We start from the raw sequence: 17,545 nt of genomic DNA, 5'->3' as shown, positions 1-17,545 counted from the left end.
ATGACACTAGAGGGCTGAGGGTGCTTTACCCAGGGATGCTTTACCACTGAGCTATGTCCCCAGCCCTTTTTATTTTTCATTTTGAGACAGGGCCTTGCTAAATTGCTGAGGCTGGCTTTGATTGAGGCAGGATTTTCTGTGGATCACACGAGGAGTACCTCCACCAGGTGTAACAGCCATACATTCCACAGGGCTGTAGATGGGGTGCAGCTAGAAGGAGCTGCATCTAGCTGGGGTCCCCATGAAGCCACTTGGATTGCATGCCTGAGGTGAATTGTGTCTTTGTATTTTAGATATTTGGCTCCTTGGCCACAGCAGCCTATGCGGTGAGCACATTCCTGGCTGTGCAGAAATGGAGAGTCAGTATCCACCAGCAGAGCGCCAATGACTACATTCGAGCCCGCACTGAGTCCAGAGACGTGGACAGTCGCCCCGAGATCCAGTGCCTGGACACGTGAGGATTGCTGGAGTCCTCCTTCCTCTCATCCTCATGCCCATCTTTCCAATCAAGTTTTCTTTCCCTTGGCACGTCAAACTTTCATGTGATTTAGTTGAATTTTGTCTTCTTAAGTTCACTTTGGGAAAGGGCATCCAGAGTGGCCCAGTGGACAGGTGTGTGGTGGCCAGAAAAGACCCATGTCCTCGAGTGTTGGGTGGCTGTGGGAGCCTCTGGCCGCGCTGACCTCCTGTGTCTACTCTAGGGCTTAAGTGTCCCAGAGTGCAGGCTCCCATCTGACTCTGAGCCATCCTGTCATGTATTTGTGATGAGTCAAGACTTTGGGTTAAACGGGGCTGCTAAAGAGGGGAAATACATGTCAAGGAATGAAGGTTAGGGTTAAAACAGTCACCAGTGCTCTGGGCAGGATTGAGTCTGGGTACCAGGATCCACTCTCCTCATCTTCCCTGCACCTGGTGTCCAGGCAGCTAGCACATCCTGAAGGCCACAGGGGACTCTGAGGGTTTTGGTGATGAATGTGCTGGTAGATCTTCTGCCTGGTCATAACAGGACAGGAAAAGCTGGTGTCCTGTGGGGGGACAGCTCCACAGGACTGCCTGCTTCACGGGAGAGTCACTTTTTCTTTCCTGCTCTGCTGAGAAATCACTTGATTCTTCCTCAAATGAATCATCTTCCTGAGTCCCAGATTCTTTTCCAGGAATATGGAGACCACCTTGTTTTCCAGATTCCTGTCTACCCTAAATACTTTGAGAGTGAATTGTGGGGTGTCTGTAATTTTACCGACTCAGGTAAAAGCCACAAAAGAAACAGTACATTTTAGCAGCCAAAGCACTTGCCTGTTTGCTGCCTTCATGGACCACATTTGTGTTACAAATTAGCACACACAAACACTTCCCTCTGTTTTAGGGGTGTGTGTTCATTTTCTAAGTGAGTTCTAAAGTGATTCTGAGTAGATTTGTCCAGGATTTGAAAATACTTGAATTTGCACTAGGACGCGTCCTTCACTGACATTTCAGTAGGCACTGATTGTTGCCCTGGGGGCCTGAGCGCCATCACTATCAATAGCAGCTCTTGGGAGTTGTTGGGGGAAGTCCTAGTTACTTAAGGTTTTTGATTGATTCTTGATAAAAGTGAAGATTTGTGTGTGTGTGGTGAATGAGAGGGTTAAATAAGACCCTATAATGTTATAGTTTTGTTGTTGTTAAAAACTAATATCTTTTAATGAAAAATTTGTTTTAGTTTGTCAGGTTTTCACTCTTTAAACTGTTTAATGTTTACAGACATCACTGAAGCTCTCATATTTTGTGTTTAGCCCTCACCAAGGAAAAGGTACCACTGGTGGGAGGATTTTGTAGTAGTCTGGAGAAACCCCAGGATCTTGTACTGAGGACTGTTTATAGCTTTAGCAATGTCTTGTGAGGTAGACAACCCGGAAGAGAGAAGAGGGGTGGTATATGTTTGGGGTAAGGAGAGGAATATTTGTAGGAAGCCCCCTCCAGTGCACGTGTGGCATTGTGTTCTTCAGAAAAGAGCAGCATCCTGTTCAACAGTGAGGATGGGTGTCTGCTAGATTAGAACTCTACAGGAAGTGGTGCCAAGCTGTGCCTTGTGGTCAGGTTAAAGGTTAGCTCCCTAACCCAACATCCAGTATAGATCAGTTCTGGTGCACTTCCTGTCCAGACAGTGGCCCAGATCACATGTTCAAGCACAAGTCTGCATCAGAGGATGACCCAGCTAGTCTTGTGGTTACTCCCCTCTTCTCCCACAGAGGTCAGCCTGGCCTGGTTACAGCTGAGTATAGTGTGCAGTGTGGCTGATGGAGCCCTCTTCCCGTGCCTGTTGTGAGTCAGTACGTAGCATGCTTCACAAACTTTGAACCTGTGATATGTAATGATGTGTGGGAAGCTGATGACATCTGAATTTTATTTGTTCATTTTACATATTTGTTCTGCATTGATGAGTGAGTCTACATAATCAAAACTGAGGTTATCTTCCACTTAAAAAGAGAATTCCACTTAAAATAGGATCACAAAGACTGAGGCTTGCATTGGATTGGGCCTACTTGGAAGGACCACCCTGAACTTTATCAGATATCTGCTGGGAGTCAAGTTACTTGGCCTTTTATTAAGGCTACTTTTGAAGTGAGACTGAAAGAGAAAACCATTCAGGCAAGATCATTGCTCAAGTTTTCCAAGTCACTTCAGTAAAACCAGTTTGTCATCTGATGAAAGGAGACTGTTGACTTGCCTCCTAATATGTACTGTCAGCTGAAAAAAGTTCTGAGGCCAATCAAGACCAGAAATGCTGAGGCATGATAAAAAGTGATGATGCCTATACCCAGAGAGACTTTGGAGTTAATTTGCATCTTAGTGACAGAATCTTTGGACTGTTTATGTCCCTGTAACTACTTAATATCATTTGTCAGGAGGCTTCTCCATGAAGTGGCCTGTACACTTTCTAGTTGGTGTAGTGCATAGCCTTGTCTCCTCACATACCCATAATGTGGTGAGGGAAAGTTATGAAGGGAATACGGCTGTCTACTGCGAATGTAAAGAAACCTGCATTTTTCTTAATGTTGCCTCTGTGTACAAACAAAAGACAATCTAGATTTGGAGGTCTTAAATTGATCTCTTAGCAAATTGAAGAAGCAGTTTTGCAACTAGTAGTTCCAGTTTAGACCAGTGTCACTTAGGTTTGAGGTATTTTAAGGCTAAGGCAACCTTAGATTTCTGTTTTCTGGTGGGATGAATTGGCTTTCATTGTTGGAGTACAACTTGAAGGGAGATGTGTTCCTGGAGATGTGGCAACCCGCAGCACTTGGTAGAACCTATGGCGGTTTTGATGGATGCAAACACTGACATCTTCAGAGGAAGTTTATTTTGACATTGATTTTGTTAGCTGGGTGCTTTTCTTTTCTGATTCCTTTACCCTTTTTTGTACTGCTGAAGACATGGAAGGCAACCCCTTTTCCTTTCATACAGAGAGACTGTTGCCATGAAAACCTAAAAATGCTTGTTGGCCTATGGTAAGGGCAAACAGATTAAAATCTTCTCAGTGGAATTTGATTTAAAACAAAGAGACATCCAAGGGAGATTGTTTTTTATCTACAAAAAAAAATGTAGTAATGACCCTACTTCCAGCCCACATCTTTCTTAGCAATGGTCACTGAAGTGCTGCAGTTGGCTGCACAGCCACAGGGAAATCAGCAAGGGCGCCAGACTCTGAGTGCTTGGCCCTGGGTCCACTTTACCATCCCCTGCAACAGGCCAAGGGTATCTGGCCTCCAACCTGGGCTAGATGATTCTGGTAAGAGCCTTGTGAAAACATTCCTACTCTCTTCAAGTTTGCAGTTTTATCCACCTTCTGTAAAGCTTTCCTAGTGACTCAGACGTGGGTTAAGCCACAGGCATTCTCTGAGGAGAGGAAGCCCTAACTCTTATCTGCACTTGTATGTGAATTCTTGCTTGCTGTGAATGAGCCTCAGATAACCCTTGTGTGTGGCCCAAGCTCACCTCTACTCCTAGTTTTGCATGCACTATTTGGAAGAAACCCCTTACCTATCAATGTGCTTTCAGAGGTGGACCAGGGTCTCATGTCTGTCTGTGCCAGATTTCTTGTGGGTAGGTCTTGGGACCTGTCCTAACCAAAAAAGAAAAAAAAAAAAAAAGGAGCATGAAGACTTGTGGCCAAGTTAGTATTAAGTGGTTACTGTTGTGCCATCTGTGTCCAAAACAAAGCAATCATGAAATCATTGTGCCACTACCTGATTGTCATTTTCTCTAGACCTTGTCTGTAGCAGAACTGGTAACACACTTTCTAGGCTGAGAGCTGCTGGGCAATTTTCATGAGCAGAAGAAAAGTTGTTTCTGGCTCTAGGGACTGCTGTCACCTAGGAGGTCTCCAGGTGCCTTTTAAGTTTCTTGAGAAGTTGCAGGATCCAAGTCTTTCTGTTTCCTTGGTCTGTCTGATTTTGATCAGTACCCACTCCTAGGACCAACTAGGCAAGGGACTTGGTGGGCAAATGAGGTCAACATAGGGGTGGGTGAGAAGTGAGAAGGAAGGGAAAGGGGGCTTTTGTTGGCACCAGGTGTGTTTATACCTCAGGCTACTTAAGGAATGTGTTTTTGGCTCACCACCTTCCTATGCTCTTATGTTTAGAAGGGTGAGATCTTGGGTTTCAGAATCAGCCTGAAGACAAGAGCTGACCATTGGAGACTGGTATTCCTCCATGCTCTTGCCTCCTGACATCTACTCTGGGTTTGACCTGGCTCAGATGCACCCCAGGAAGGACACAGACCTAAGAGGGCCACCCTTTTGCTTTTTAAACTTTCCTGACTCTAAAATCTTTCTTCTCAGCAGATACCTTAAAAATCAGAAGATCTGTCTGGTTGAGAAAGTAATTTGAAATATTTGACCTTTTATGTTTCCTTTATTTATAAACTGTCTCTAAAAGTTACCTTCAGTATGTTAGATCTAGAAGAATTTTTTTTCTGAAACTGAATTTTCTTCATGACCGTAAACATTCGCACACACCTTGGCTTGAAACAGAGGCAGCAGTCTTATATTTTCCCTTCTTTTGTCTGGAATATATTCTTTTTCCATTTGAATACAATTTCTCAACCTTTGGAATTCTTTTCCTTTCTAGTTTTTCTTATTCCATAAATGTAACAGTAAAGAAAAGAATGACCCACTAGCCCAGTGAGCTTGAATCAACAGGCAGCTTGCCCAGAATGAAGTTTAGCAGATTTGTTTCATTGAGCTAGTTGTTCACACACTGTGCTGAGACTTGAACTCAGGCGAGCCTTTGGTGAAGGGTTAATACTGCTTGGACTCTGGTGAGCTGTTGGAACTTTTAATGTTCTAATTCTTATGGTAAGAATGTGTCTGGCACTATCTTAATCATCTTTGTTGATGCGATTTAGGGCAAGGTCTAGAGTTTCTTTTCATAATTATGCCTGAAAAAAGAAATGGTGTGAAAGAAGGTTCTGATGATTTGTGGGGTTCAGTAACAATCTGAACCATCTAGTGTGAGTTGTCTTGGATGCTGCTGCTGACACCCCATTGAAAGTATCCCCTATTTATAAGGCAAGGCACCCAAGGAGTGACCAGGAACTAAGGACAGTGAAGGGAGATCTGGTGCCCACCCAAGGCCAGGCCAGGCCTAACTGATGACTGCTCCCCTCTCCAGACTCTTGTTTTGCCTTTCCGATTTTTCCCAAATTGATATTACAAGTGTCAAGCTTTCCTTCTCCTCTCTGTGGAAGTGTGGAATGCAAATGTTCAGGCCTTGAAGGGAAAACTGCCTGGTCCCTGGGCTGGGGAAGACATGGGCAAGGACAGGATGCCTAGGATTTCCCCCAACCCCATACTGACCCAGGCCCAGCTGGGGCCGCCTGCTTCCAGCTTTCTCTTCTCGACCTCTTAAAAATGAGTTTTCAAATCACAATGAAGTTGATCTATTTGCATAAAATCAGTGCTTTTGGAACTTGACTTAGTTTGACGTGGTTCCCTCTAAGAGAATGCTAGGGATTAAAACTATTTGTATATGTTGAAATTTTAGGCAAAACACTAAACTATTTATTACAGGTATGACTGTATTTTTTTTTTCAAAGCAGTTAATTCTGTCTTTGTATATTTTAAGATAAATAATCACTTCACCTTTGGTGCCTTCCATGTGTCACATAAGTACTCTTGTCAATCATGGAATTGGAAGAAAAGATGTACATTTAGTTAAAACAGATAACACTATTTTTGTAGTATGATTTTAGACTGTGTCCTTTTAATATTGCTTTCCTTTCAACAATGCTGGTCTTGAGGTTTGGGCCACTTTTCCTTTAAACTTAATAAGTATTTTAAAAAAGAAAACAAAACCAAAACAACAACAAAAAAAATTTCCCTGCTACTCCTGTCTCTTCTCTGCTGAATGTCCCCCACATCTTGTTTCTGCTTATTTAAATAGTCTGAGAGTAATAGTACATTTCTGTGAAACAATTATGAGTCAGTATAATTGCATTTGGCATTATTTAATCCTTTGCTCAGTTAGAAGAGACTAAGTGTAACTCACCTCGAACAATAAGAGGAAAGTGCTTCCAAAAGAAAAGGTCACCCATGCCCTGACTTCCCATTCATTGAGTCTGAAATGGTGGAAAGTGTTTGGCTCCCTGTCCCATTCCCCTGGGAACCTGAAGGTGTTCTAAGGCCTGGAGTCTTCCAGGGTAGTCTGGGTGTCACTTGGTTCCCAGAAACACATTAGCCTTCTCTAGGCGTCACTTCCTCTCAGACTTTATGTGGGTTCATGGATGACCTGGGTGTCTCATGGCTCTCTTGGGGTTTCAGGCCTGGATGCAGTAGCTGCTTTGCTGCGAGGAATGGGTGAAACCAGGGCACAGGCAGACTCTATAGTGGCTCCTTCTGCTTTCCCACCCTTGTAGGACTGAGGATGTCTGGTCAAGGATAATCTTGCAAACCAGTTGAGCCATTGCAGAATGAAGGTACATATTTACTGAAACATGAAATTGTAGCTTTATTTTTTTTGTCCTTCTGAAGATTCAAAACATGTAATTCTATAATGATGGAAGTCCAGTCAAAAGCTAAATAATAACTTTCCAACAGATCATTCATCGGTACTTCAGCTAGTGGCACTTTTGGGGGGCAATGTTAATTGTCCCACTTTGCTTGTGGAAAGTATTTTTGGCAGTTTATGGACACAGCTGTGGGGCGTTCTGAGGTGATGGCCACTGGACAAATGTTGGTTTGTGCTGTTTGGGACAGAGTTCTATCCTGACCTCTCAAGTAGACATGGGTGCTGTGGGGTGAGCCTCCTGTGGCTCTGACTGGCTCTTGGGTTTGTTCCTACACATTTGATGTGGTTTGTGGGCCCCAAAGCATTTGCTCCTGTTGATTTGTCCCTGACAGCATACAAAGCCTAACATTACCCTAGATCTTCCCCCTTTATTTCTTTTGAAGGACCAGTTTTTCATGGTACTTGTCTTGATTGTTTTCATTGTTCAAATCTGTATTTTTGTATGTAGAGGGAAATAATTTTCTCAACACTAATCGCTAATAAATATTGTATTAAATTGTCATGAAGGAGTTCTTGTTTAATAAATGAACATATAAAAATGCTATTGTCTCTTCTCTCTGCCTTGCTGCCTCTGCCCCCCAAAAGGCTGTGGACCCAGCTTCTGAAATGGTCTTGCTCAGTGGAGGTGGAACAGAGACTCAGTCCACAGGATGCAATGGCCTCTGTGATACCAGCTCTGATGGACTGGCAAGGTGAAGCAGAAACTCCACCAGGGACCTCTGTCAGCTTCTTCCCATTCTACTTTTATCACATTTTCAGGACACTTTGTGTGTGACAGTTGCCTCTTCCCATCAGCCTGGGCCAGACACTCACCAGGGTCCTCCAGGCTGCAACTCAGGTACCTTGTTCAAAAGGCCTAGGGTCTGGCTGCTGTGGGAGGTTATCCTGATGTGTGATAGGGCCCTGGGCCAGAGTCCTACCCTTTCTCTCCATTTCCTTGACTATGAGATGAAATAAGAGGATCAAATGCTGGCCAGATTCTTATGCTAGGCCTGGCATACGAGTGAATATGCATGCCTTGTTGCTAAGACCTATAGCTGTAAGGGTTCACTCGTGTGTTACCAGTTTGTGCTGAAGCATGCTAGGATATTGCACACTGTTGCTCTGGGTGGTGGAAGAGTTTTTCAATCACACTGCAAGCAGGTAGTCAGTCTGGTTTAATCCATTAAACGCTTTTTTTCAGGTTAGGAGATTCACATGCATGAGAAGAATAAGGTTATAAGTGCCCAAGACATGGGTCAGAACTTTGGCTCATTCATGAGGCCTCTTGCCTCACAGAAAATGCCATTTGCTAAAGCTGCTTTTGTATAAAAAATTATAAAAAGGTACAAAATGCCATCAAAGATATATAACACTAAAAAATCCTTAGGCAAATACAGAGGGCTCATCTCTCATGAGGTGGTCAGTAGACCTGCCCCCGTATCCAGAAGGAAGGATGATGAGAGGAAGGATGATGAGAACATTTGTCACCAGAAAGGTTTGGCTGGGCCTGCCCAGCTGCCCATGACATGGTCACTGCCACGGATCAATGGGTTTCCTCTGTGTTGCCCTGATCTGTGCATCTGTGAGCTCCTGTCTGAAACAGGGTTAGACTTGGAACAGTTATCTCACCTGAAGATGTTTCCAAGTGTGAAGTGCTGGGTGGGTGTCATCCACTCCTGGACAGTAAGGCCAAGGTCAGTTTCCTTCCTGTTTCACAATGAGGAAGGAACTTGTGCTCCTTGAACAAAAGATTCCTTACCAAAGTGCTGCGTGAGCAGGGGCACTCCATGCAAAGGCCACGGGGCCCTGGTGGGCTGGCCTGCGGTGGTTCTGTGTCTGTTCACGCCTGTTAGTTGAAACAGGCCATCCCCCTCCCGCCCTGACTCAGCCCTGCAGCCGGAGCTGACAGCTGTGGCAGGCAGTAACACAGCTCTGTCTGCTGCGTCTCTTTGTGCTTGTCTTTGGTATTGAGGTTGAAGGGCTTAAGGTATGCAGACAGAAATGGGAAGAGGTGGAATATTCAAGATGCCCTCACTTGTGGAGTGGTTCAACAGCACTAAGCCAAGGAGTGCAGTCTCGTGTGCTGGGCTCAGGAATGTAAACTTGAGGCAGTGGGGAGGGCCATTGGGCAGTCTTCCTCCTGACACATAGCTTCCCCTGGACATGCTCCTCAGCATGTCAGGCAGGTGCTGGCCTGAAGGTCCTGTGTGGTTCAGGTTGCTGGCATGAGCAGGCCTTCAGTCGGAGTCAGAGTCGGAATTTTCCTCTGAAAGGAAAGCAGAGAGGAGTCTCTAGGGCAGTAGTGCCTGGGAGTAGTCCCTGGAGAGGCACAGCTAGGTCGCTAGGTCGCTGGCAGGAGCCCCAGGCAGTCTCTGAGTAGGGGATGGGGTGGGGGGGATGGGGACACTTCCACTCCAGACTGAAGTCTGGTTGCCCCTTCTCTATACCCTCACAAGACTCCAGAGGATGTCCCCAATTTATTTAGCAGGAGAAGGCAAAAATAACTACTTTCTTATTCCCCAAATTAAAATATACCGAAAACTCAGCAGTCCATTTTTAGCTGTTTCATAGTTTCAAATTTCCTCCTCCTTCCTTGTTTGATATTGTGATCACAGTTTTATAATGTTAAGGGCCTGTCAGTGAGGTGTGACTCAGGGTTCCTGAAATCCCACTACTGAAGATCAGAGCCCTCTGGAACTCCCCAGCCCAGGAAAGGAGAACACCCCACTCCTGCCCCAACCCCAGTGCCAGTTGCTATTTTAGATGTTTGTCTCTTCTGTGGCCAGCCCAGCACTCTTAGAATCTTCAACCTCATCTTTTGCTGCACAGATCTCCATGGCCCTAGAGCCCAGCTGTTGGGAACCTGGTGGTTCCTAATAAGCATGGGTCCCACCTGGGACAACAGGCACTCAGTGGGAGGGTCTCAACTCCAAGGTGGGGCCTATAGGCCTTGAGAGCTCCCTGTCTATCTGCCCAGCTATGAGCACTGATGGCTCCAGAGAATTGTCTCACCTAGACCAAGCACCCTATCTTCTGCTTTCCTCTCCTCCCACCAGCCCCATTTCTTCTTCCTGCACACTACTATCCATCAAGACCCAGCTCTAGGGTTTCCAGGGTTCCTCTATTAAGTCTCTGGTTACCTCCATAAGGCTGCCACACAGTGGACCACCCTCAGTTGCTTTATTCTTACCTGTTAGCTTCCATTTTATTGTAATTGGCACCCCATTTGGAGATCTTCCCTGATACCTCCTCTTGCACCCCTAGTATGGCACATGCCCTGCTATGTCCAATGTAGCTCTGCTTTGGGGTTCAACTCCTGTTGGGACTGAGTTTTCATGTCCATCTGTGCATACCTAATGCCAGCACATGATGGTCAAAGAAGGGGTAACACAAAGGCCTGGGCAAGCACAGAGGACACCAGGATGGTGTGAGGTTGGTGCTGAGCCAAACATCTCATCAACCCAGTTGCAAGGTCTCTGAGCTGCAGTGGCCTCTTTTTCAAGTCTACCTGGGGGCAGGGCCGAGAAATGGGCAACAGGCCTTGGAGCCCTTGAGGAGGACTCCATTCTGGGTCAGCACTTATATCCATGCAGTCCCTCCTGCCTCTCTGGACTGTGACTAAGGCAGGCCCTGGAGAGGCTGCAGTTCCAAACTAGCTGTGGCACCTCCTGATAAACCTGTGCAGAGCCTTGACACAGGCCTTGTGCAGAGCGTAAGCACGTAAAGGCAAAACAGTATGGCTGTGTTGTTACAGACAGATCAATGAACCTTCCAACTTTCAGCATTTTTTTTTTCTGTTTTTTAAGAGATCAGGTAATATACATGCTGGCCTTTCTGAGTTGGACAAGGATGGCTTGATAGGCCAGAATGTTTACTGTACTTTTCATGGGAATAAAACCCAAACACTCCTTGGTTTGCCTGGGAGCTGCAGAAAAGGATGAGAGATTGGGTCCCTGGTCCCCAGGCCGAGGCAGGCTAGATTACAGAGGAAGCAGGATCCAGGGATGTGTTTACTCTGGATCCCAGGTGGAGAACTGTCCTGAGAATGACTGGCTACCCTGAGGATTCATCTATGATGGGAGCCTTGTAGGGCCCAAGGTCTGGGCATGTGTTCAGCTTGCCCCTCCTTGAAAGCCCAAGGCCCTAGGTAGGACAGGTTTTGTGACTGCATGAGGGGATATGACAATGAGGCTATAAAAACACTTCCTGGCCCTATGTCAGGTTCAGATTAGCAAAGTGTCCCCAAGGGAGGACAAGGCCCCAGTAGTGATCCTAGAGGTGTTCAGCTGGGTTCCCTGGCAGAAACCTCAGGGCAATCACTGACCTTCTGCCCTTTGGGCTGTGTTCTCCTCTGTGGTGTCTCCTTGTTTGAGGAATTTGGCCACGTTGTTAAAGATCAGGTAGAAGTCAATCGCAAACACGATGGTGGCGAAGAAGCCAAAAACCTGTGGGACAGACGCAGGGAATGTGGCAGGGGACATTGCTCAGGGTAGATAGAGTACATCACTAGAAGCATGGAGTCCCTGGTCCAAGAAGCTGGGCATGGTGGGGGGTGGCACTAAGAAGCTGCCCAGCCAGATAGGCACAGACCCTCCAAATAAGGGGAAATAAGCTGTGAGCCTGGTTTGACAATCAGCGTTTTAAAACTCAGGGCAGAATAAATCTCTAATAAGAGGACTCTGGAATAGTTGAGACCTACAGGGATCCCAAGAGGTCCAAGCAGGAAAAGGATGTTCCCAGGTCCCACCCCATCGAGTATCCAGAGAAGAATCAGAGCTTCGGAGGGGGACACTGCTTGGCACCCTCTTCTCAGAGGCAGAGCTGCTGCTCACCCCAGCTGCTTTGTAAGCCCCATCTGAGTATTTGGCGACGGCTGTGATGGAAATGACGAAGTAGATCAGGGCAGCGGTGACACAGCGCAGGAAGTCCTGGGGAGAGAGGGGCATGGCCACACCATCCTGAGCTCTCTGGAGTGGGGCACAGAGTGGAGGGGGCCTGGCAGCCAGGTCCTGGCATACCCAGGTCCAGCAACTGTGGAGTCCTGCCCTGTCCTGAACCTTGTCATCCCTCCTGCCATGCCTCCTGTCAGGGCTGACACTGCCCTGACCCTGACCCTGCTTGCTCTATGGCTTGGCCCTTTGGTGGTGGTGAAAGCTGGAAATGTGGTCAACCTGCTCCTTTCAGATTCTCCAATAGGGAGACCTGGCCCTTGGCCTCGCTTTGCCACACACTGTGGCCAATCTCTTTATGGATCCTGGTTTCTGCTTATGGATGGAGGAGCAGCCCTCCCCAGAGGGTGAAAGGATGGATGCTGGAGGTAAAGCCAAGAGACCAGGGTTGGAGCCCAGCCTTTGCTGTCTTTTTTCTACAGCACATTCATTTAGCAGAGGCCACTGGCCGGGGTCTGAGGCTCCCAGGTGATCAAACAATGCTAGGATGCCATATATTTAAGTCTGGGTAAGCTCTGCAAGTAAGCTAACCTGCCCTGCCTCTGAAAATGACTTGAATTCCTGTGGCTGACCTGGGTTCCACGACCCCACTGGGAGCAACAGCGCCACCTGGTGGTCAGAGACAGCCTCCAGCCAGGTTCCCTGCTTCACAGATCTGCCTTGCAGATGCCACAACCCGCTTTAGGTCCAGCTGCTGGATGGTGGGGCCTGGATTATCTGAAGATTACCAGCTGCAAACTGTCCCACCAGTTCTCTGAAGACCGGGAATGGTTGAAATGCAGGACTCTGGATTCCTCATATGGATGCTCTGTGATGAATATCATCAGAGCCCACCCCTCCCTTTTGATTCCCCTGGTCCTCACCATCATGGGCCAGCACAAGCCCTGCCACTTATCATTCAGCTGCATGGCATCAGCAAAGAGGAAGTAGAGGGCCAGCAGAAACTCCAGCAGAGGCACTGTGAGGAAGGCAGACGCTGAGGATACCACATAGCAGATGAAGGTGATAAAGGAAAGACCCTGTAGGGAAGTAGGGCACAGTCAGAGCCTCTTCTTGCCTGGTCCAGGCCCTGCAGTCCAGAATATCTCAGTCCTGTAGCTAGAAATGGCAGAGCTAGGATGAAAGCCCTCATGAAGCCCAGGCCCACACCCAGGCAGCCTCAGTCCTTCTGGGCATGATGCTGAGCCTTGGCCTTTGCCAGCACCCAATCTTGAAGCCCCACCCTCCATGTGCATCCAGCCCCCCAGGAGGCCACTTCCTGGGGCTGCTTACCCTTCCCCTTACTGGCTTTCTGACAGAATCCACCCAATGCAAATGGTGCCTAGCAGGGGCAAACCAAAACTAAATAGCAACCAGTTTCAAAAAAGTAACATCCAACCCCCATGATATGGACTTTTTGCTGAATATAAATTTTATCTGAAAAACAAAAAACAAATCTTGATCTGTTAATGATATGCATGCTGAAGTGTTTACAGTTGAAATGTACTGAGGTTTGCAATTTAGTTTGCATCAAAACATAAAAATGGGTTGGAGATAGGTGACAAAGCAGATATAGCAAAGTATTAACCACTATACAATCTAGGTGGTGGATGCATGAGATGAATAATATAAATCTTTCAGCTCTTTTATGTAGTCACATAAAATTTTCTTAATAAGAAGGAAAAAACTACCCAGGGAAGGTACGTTGGCCCTGACACCTGGGCCCTGCTGTAGCCTGCATACAGCCAGCCTTTATGAAAGGTGGAGCTAGCTGTACTTGAACATAAGAATCAAAATATTCACTGCAGCTTTGCCCAAAAGGCAGTAGGTGTAGAGGATGCTGAGGCCCCGCTAGCCCTGCAGATGGTGTGCAGTGCAGGGCAGACCAAGAACATGGGGCTGTTGGATGGGTCAGTGGTTCCTTTGTTCCCAGTGCCTGCTGAGACTCATGGGTATCTCCTCTGATACTCACTGGCCAGGAGCTGTTCACAGCCCTTATTCATAGATGAGCAGACTCTGACACACAGCTAATAAGAGGCACCAGAATTTGAACCAGGGCTTGTTGATCTGTGGGCCCTGGAGGCCTTCATCTACCCTGGTTTCTGTCACTGTGGTTGGATTTGAGAGTGTCCATGGCTGACTAGCTTGAAGTGGGGCTCAGGGGTTGGCTGCGTGGAGGCCTACAAGGACATCAGATGCCCCACAGGAAGCACTGTGGCTATTTCAAACAAATGAGCTGCAGGAACTCCAGGGAGTCCCCAGGGCACTCTGGTCTGCCCTGAACAGGGCCATGAGGGTAGCTAAGCCTCCCCAGGGGCCCACTGCCATCTTGGACAGATTGGAAATGAAGGCAGAGGGGCGCTGAAGCTGCCAGGTTCTGCCAGGAAGGCAAGGCTCTGCGCGGCCCTGTCCACAGCTCCTATTTCCCCAGCCAAAGGCTTTCTTGGTTCCTCCCTTTCCAGCCTCCCATGCCCCCTCAAACTGGATTCTGGGGAACCCACCTTGATTCCCATTTTATTATTCCCTCATTTTTGGTGGCCACTTTCTTCCCTCCCGCTCCTTGTCCAGCCTTCCCACTTGCTTGGGCCTAGGGGTGAGAGGAAGGTGACCAGGGGGAAGGAGTGACTAGGAAGATCTCCCTTGTATCCTGAGTACCCACCCCTACCCTTCTTTCCTGGATTCTTGCACTCAGTTAGGCCAAAGGGCCTGTGTGCCTGGCTGGCAATCCTACCCGCTACCCAGGAGGCTGTGCTGGTGGGGTGGGGCTGGAGGTCCAGAGGTGAGGGGGCAGGTAGAGGTGGCCAACCTGGAGGCTGTCCCTGGGAGTGTAGTCCCTGGGTCTGCCTGGCCTCACTTGGGAGCTAAGTAGGTGCTGGGCTGCTGACCAAGTCAGAAAAGGCTGTAGACCACCTCTTGCCCTCTGCCATGGGGTTCCAGGGAAAGGTCCTGGGGCAGAATATTTCCTCAATCCCCACACTCCTCCTATAACTTGGCCCCTCAACCAAGCCACCTGCTGAAGCCCCTAACTGCTTCTGCTAGCATTCTCTCCCCAAATCCACAAGTGGGAATGAAAACAGGTATTGTCAAGTTGCAGAGTCCCTCCTCTGGTCTCCCCTCTGCCCGGCCTCTTCCTCCTCCCCCCTCCCGGAGGCCCCTCGCCAGTCCCCGCCCCACATGCGACAGTGTGGGAGTTATCAGGAGTGTCGGAGGGACAAAGAAGCCCTGCCCGGCAGGGTGGGGACAGAGGGGTGGGGAGCTGCGGGAAGGAGGAAGGAGCTTAGCCAGGGCCGGGAAGAGGGAGATGAAGTCACCCCGCTGGCTCCCGCCCCCCACCCCGAGCCGCTGGGGCTACCCGCGCCCCCAGTGCGAGATCCAGGCCTCACCCAGTCCCGGGGCCGGGGCTTCCCACTCAACGCGGTCCCCTCCCAGCCTCCGGCCCCAGCTCGAGGCCCAGGCGGAAAGCAGACCCTCCCCCACGGCCGCGAGTCCTGAAGGTCCAGCAGCCAGATCCTCTCTGCACGCTGCCAAGCGGGGTTCCCGAGGGCCCAGAGAGGGTAGAGGCGCCCGAAACCGCACAGCGCGGGCCGCTGCGCCCGCGGGGACAAACTCCTCACCAGGGTCCCCCACACCGCGTCCTCTGGCCCCCAACTTGGGCTTCGCGGATTGAGGAACTCGGGGAGGCCTGGGTTCGGGACCCGCCTCGCTGCCGACTCGGCTTCGGGTTCAGTGAAGCCTTCCAAAATTCGCGGGCGTCGGTCCAACTTCGGGGGCTTTCAAGGGGAGGCGCGAGTGGGGCGCCCAGATGGGGATGGAGCGCGACATCCGTTCCCCCGCCACCTCGACGTCAGCCTCCGAGAGGAGCCGGGCGGTGGCAGCCCGGCTGGGCGCGGAGGCTGACTGGCGGGGATCGGGGCGGCCTCGGCAGGGTCGCGGGCAGGGTCCCCGCTGCACTCACCGACTCCGCCAGCAGGAGGCGGCCTTTGAGCGAGCAGAGGAAGGCGCGCGCCGGCAGCAGGGCGCGGAGCCCGGGGACCGCAGCGCCAGGCCGGGAGCCGCCCGCGGGCTCGGGCTCCGGGTCGGGGTCCGGGTCCGGGTCCGGGGGCCACATGGCAGCGGCTGCAGGGCCGAGGCTCTGCCTCCTTCCTCACTCCGCGCCTGGGAGGGAAGCGGAAACCCAGACCGTGCGGAAGGAGAAAAAGGCAAGACTGGCCCAGCGCGGGGTGCATCCCGTGCCGCCCCGCCCCCGCCCCGCCCCCGGGTCCCCTCCTCTCCTCTCCCTTCCCCTCCCCTCTCTCGCACCCGGGCCACCAGGCCGCCCGGTCAGCCGCTGCCACCTCGCTCGTCCGCGTAGACCCCTTTTTCCCGCCCCTGAGCACCCGACGGAGCTCCCGCATCCGTCCCTGGGCAGGGTTGGTTGTCTGCATTCGTTGTCGTCTGTCGAACTTCTTGCCCGTCCCCGTGCCCAAGCACGTAGGCATCTCAACTGCAAAGACCCCCGCCTCGTCCTCCCTCGGCCCTGGCCCTGCGTCGGCCTCCAGCTCCCCGCTCCATTCCCTCCTCTTTCTCGGAGCTGGAAGTTTCCCTGCGACTTCCTTGGTCAACCCGCGTCCGTCCTAGTCCAGCGCCTCCTCCTTCCGGGCCTCTTTGTTGGCTGCCCCGGGCCGGGGTTTTCCAGTCCATCCCGGGGGACGTCCACGCATCGCTGCTGTCCCTATTTCTCTCCTTCCCACCCCCATCTTCCCTCCTCCCCCCCCCCCCCCGTCTCTCTCTCCCTCTCCCCCACCCCGCCACACACCACGTGTCTCCAGGGCGTCTAGAGTTCAGCGTCCTCCTGGCCTCTGTAAAGGGCACTACCATTTGTCCTGAGTCTCACAAATAGAGACTGGGGGTTGTCCCCCTCCACCCTCACCCTCACAGTCCACTACCAAGGCCTATCCAACTTTCTGATCTTTTTTTTTGGGGGGGGAGGTACTAGTAATTGAACCCCAGGATGCTCTACCATTGACCTACAAACCTCGACTCCCCCATACCAGCCTTTTTTTTTTAATTAAATTTTTGAGACAGGGTCTCAGTAAATTGCAGAATCTGGCCTGGAACTTCCGACATTCCTTCCAAGTCACTGGGATTGGAGGTGCTGACCTCAGCGCCTCCTTCGGTCCATTTCTTACTGCTCCTTTCTTCCTGAATTGTGGTTGCTCTTTAAGAAGCATCTTGCTTTCCTCCTTTGGCAGCCAGAAGGATGATTAAATCACCAATCACAGTCACTTCCACCACCACCACCCTCCCCGAAACCAAACCAAACCAAACCAAACCCAATCTGGGCAACTTCCCATCTTGCTCAGGATTTGGTGTACACAAGTTAAACGCCCCTGTGACTCTTTCCTCCCTTGTCTCTCCCAACCATTGACCTTCTTATAGTTTGTTTAACAAACCATGCTCCTTCCTGTTGCAGGGCCTTTGTTCATGCTCTCTCTTCTACCTGGAATGCTCTTTCTCAACTTTTTTTTTTTATCTGATTAAATTCTTATTCCTCAGGGACCATAATGCAGTGTCATTTCCTCAGAGAAGTCTTTCTCAACATTCATCTGTTCATTT

The 17,545-nt window shown here is 49.7% G+C and overlaps 2 protein-coding genes across 5 annotated transcripts in view; one reads left to right on the top strand and one right to left on the bottom strand.

The window, feature by feature from the left end:
* The window catches only part of CMTM4 (CKLF like MARVEL transmembrane domain containing 4), a 68,208-nt gene extending 59,753 nt beyond the window's left edge, over window positions 1-8,455 (top strand). Inside the window, exon 4 of the mRNA XM_081274385.1 lies at window positions 294-8,455. Coding sequence (XP_081130511.1) covers window positions 294-458 — 165 coding nt within the window. The 3' untranslated portion in view covers window positions 459-8,455. The remainder of the gene's footprint in view (window positions 1-293) is intronic.
* CMTM3 (CKLF like MARVEL transmembrane domain containing 3) lies at window positions 8,183-16,648 on the bottom strand. 4 transcript variants are annotated; one of them, XM_081274382.1, is made up of 8 exons: window positions 16,250-16,390; window positions 15,906-16,105; window positions 14,452-14,537; window positions 13,244-13,292; window positions 12,835-12,990; window positions 11,855-11,950; window positions 11,347-11,467; window positions 8,183-9,288 (listed from the first exon to the last, which is right to left on the bottom strand). In XM_081274382.1, the coding sequence occupies exons 2-8, from the start codon at window positions 16,056-16,058 to the stop codon at window positions 9,260-9,262; spliced, it is 690 nt and encodes a 229-aa protein (XP_081130508.1). In that variant the 5' UTR covers window positions 16,059-16,105; window positions 16,250-16,390; the 3' UTR covers window positions 8,183-9,259. The 4 variants fall into 4 exon arrangements, with proteins under 4 accessions (XP_081130508.1, XP_081130510.1, XP_081130507.1 ...); XM_081274384.1 differs by lacking the exon at window positions 14,452-14,537 and having other exon boundaries at window positions 12,835-12,929; window positions 13,256-13,292; XM_081274381.1 differs by lacking the exons at window positions 13,244-13,292; window positions 14,452-14,537 and having other exon boundaries at window positions 12,835-12,929; window positions 16,250-16,648.
* Window positions 16,649-17,545: the final 897 nt, after the last annotated feature.

The sequence above is a fragment of the Spermophilus citellus genome, assembly GCF_964194105.1.
Source record: "Spermophilus citellus genome assembly, chromosome: 18".
Classification (NCBI taxonomy): Eukaryota; Metazoa; Chordata; class Mammalia; order Rodentia; family Sciuridae; genus Spermophilus; species Spermophilus citellus.
The sequence above is the reverse complement of the archived record's forward strand: the minus strand, read 5'-3'. Positions and strand labels throughout refer to the sequence as shown.

What these genes read in the sequence shown, in the direction of transcription:
- CMTM3 (XM_081274381.1), bottom strand. Translation starts at nt 16,428, where the DNA reads ATGCCTACGTGCTTGGGCACGGGGACGGGCAAGAAGTTCGACAGACGA. An exon ending in CGGGCGGCCTGGTGGCCCGG is followed by an intron (nt 16,106 to 16,249) that starts GTGCGAGAGAGG and finishes CTTCCCTCCCAG; the next exon opens with GCGCGGAGTGAGGAAGGAGG. An exon ending in GCTTGTGCTGGCCCATGATG is followed by an intron (nt 11,951 to 12,834) that starts GTGAGGACCAGG and finishes CTCTCTCCCCAG; the next exon opens with GACTTCCTGCGCTGTGTCAC.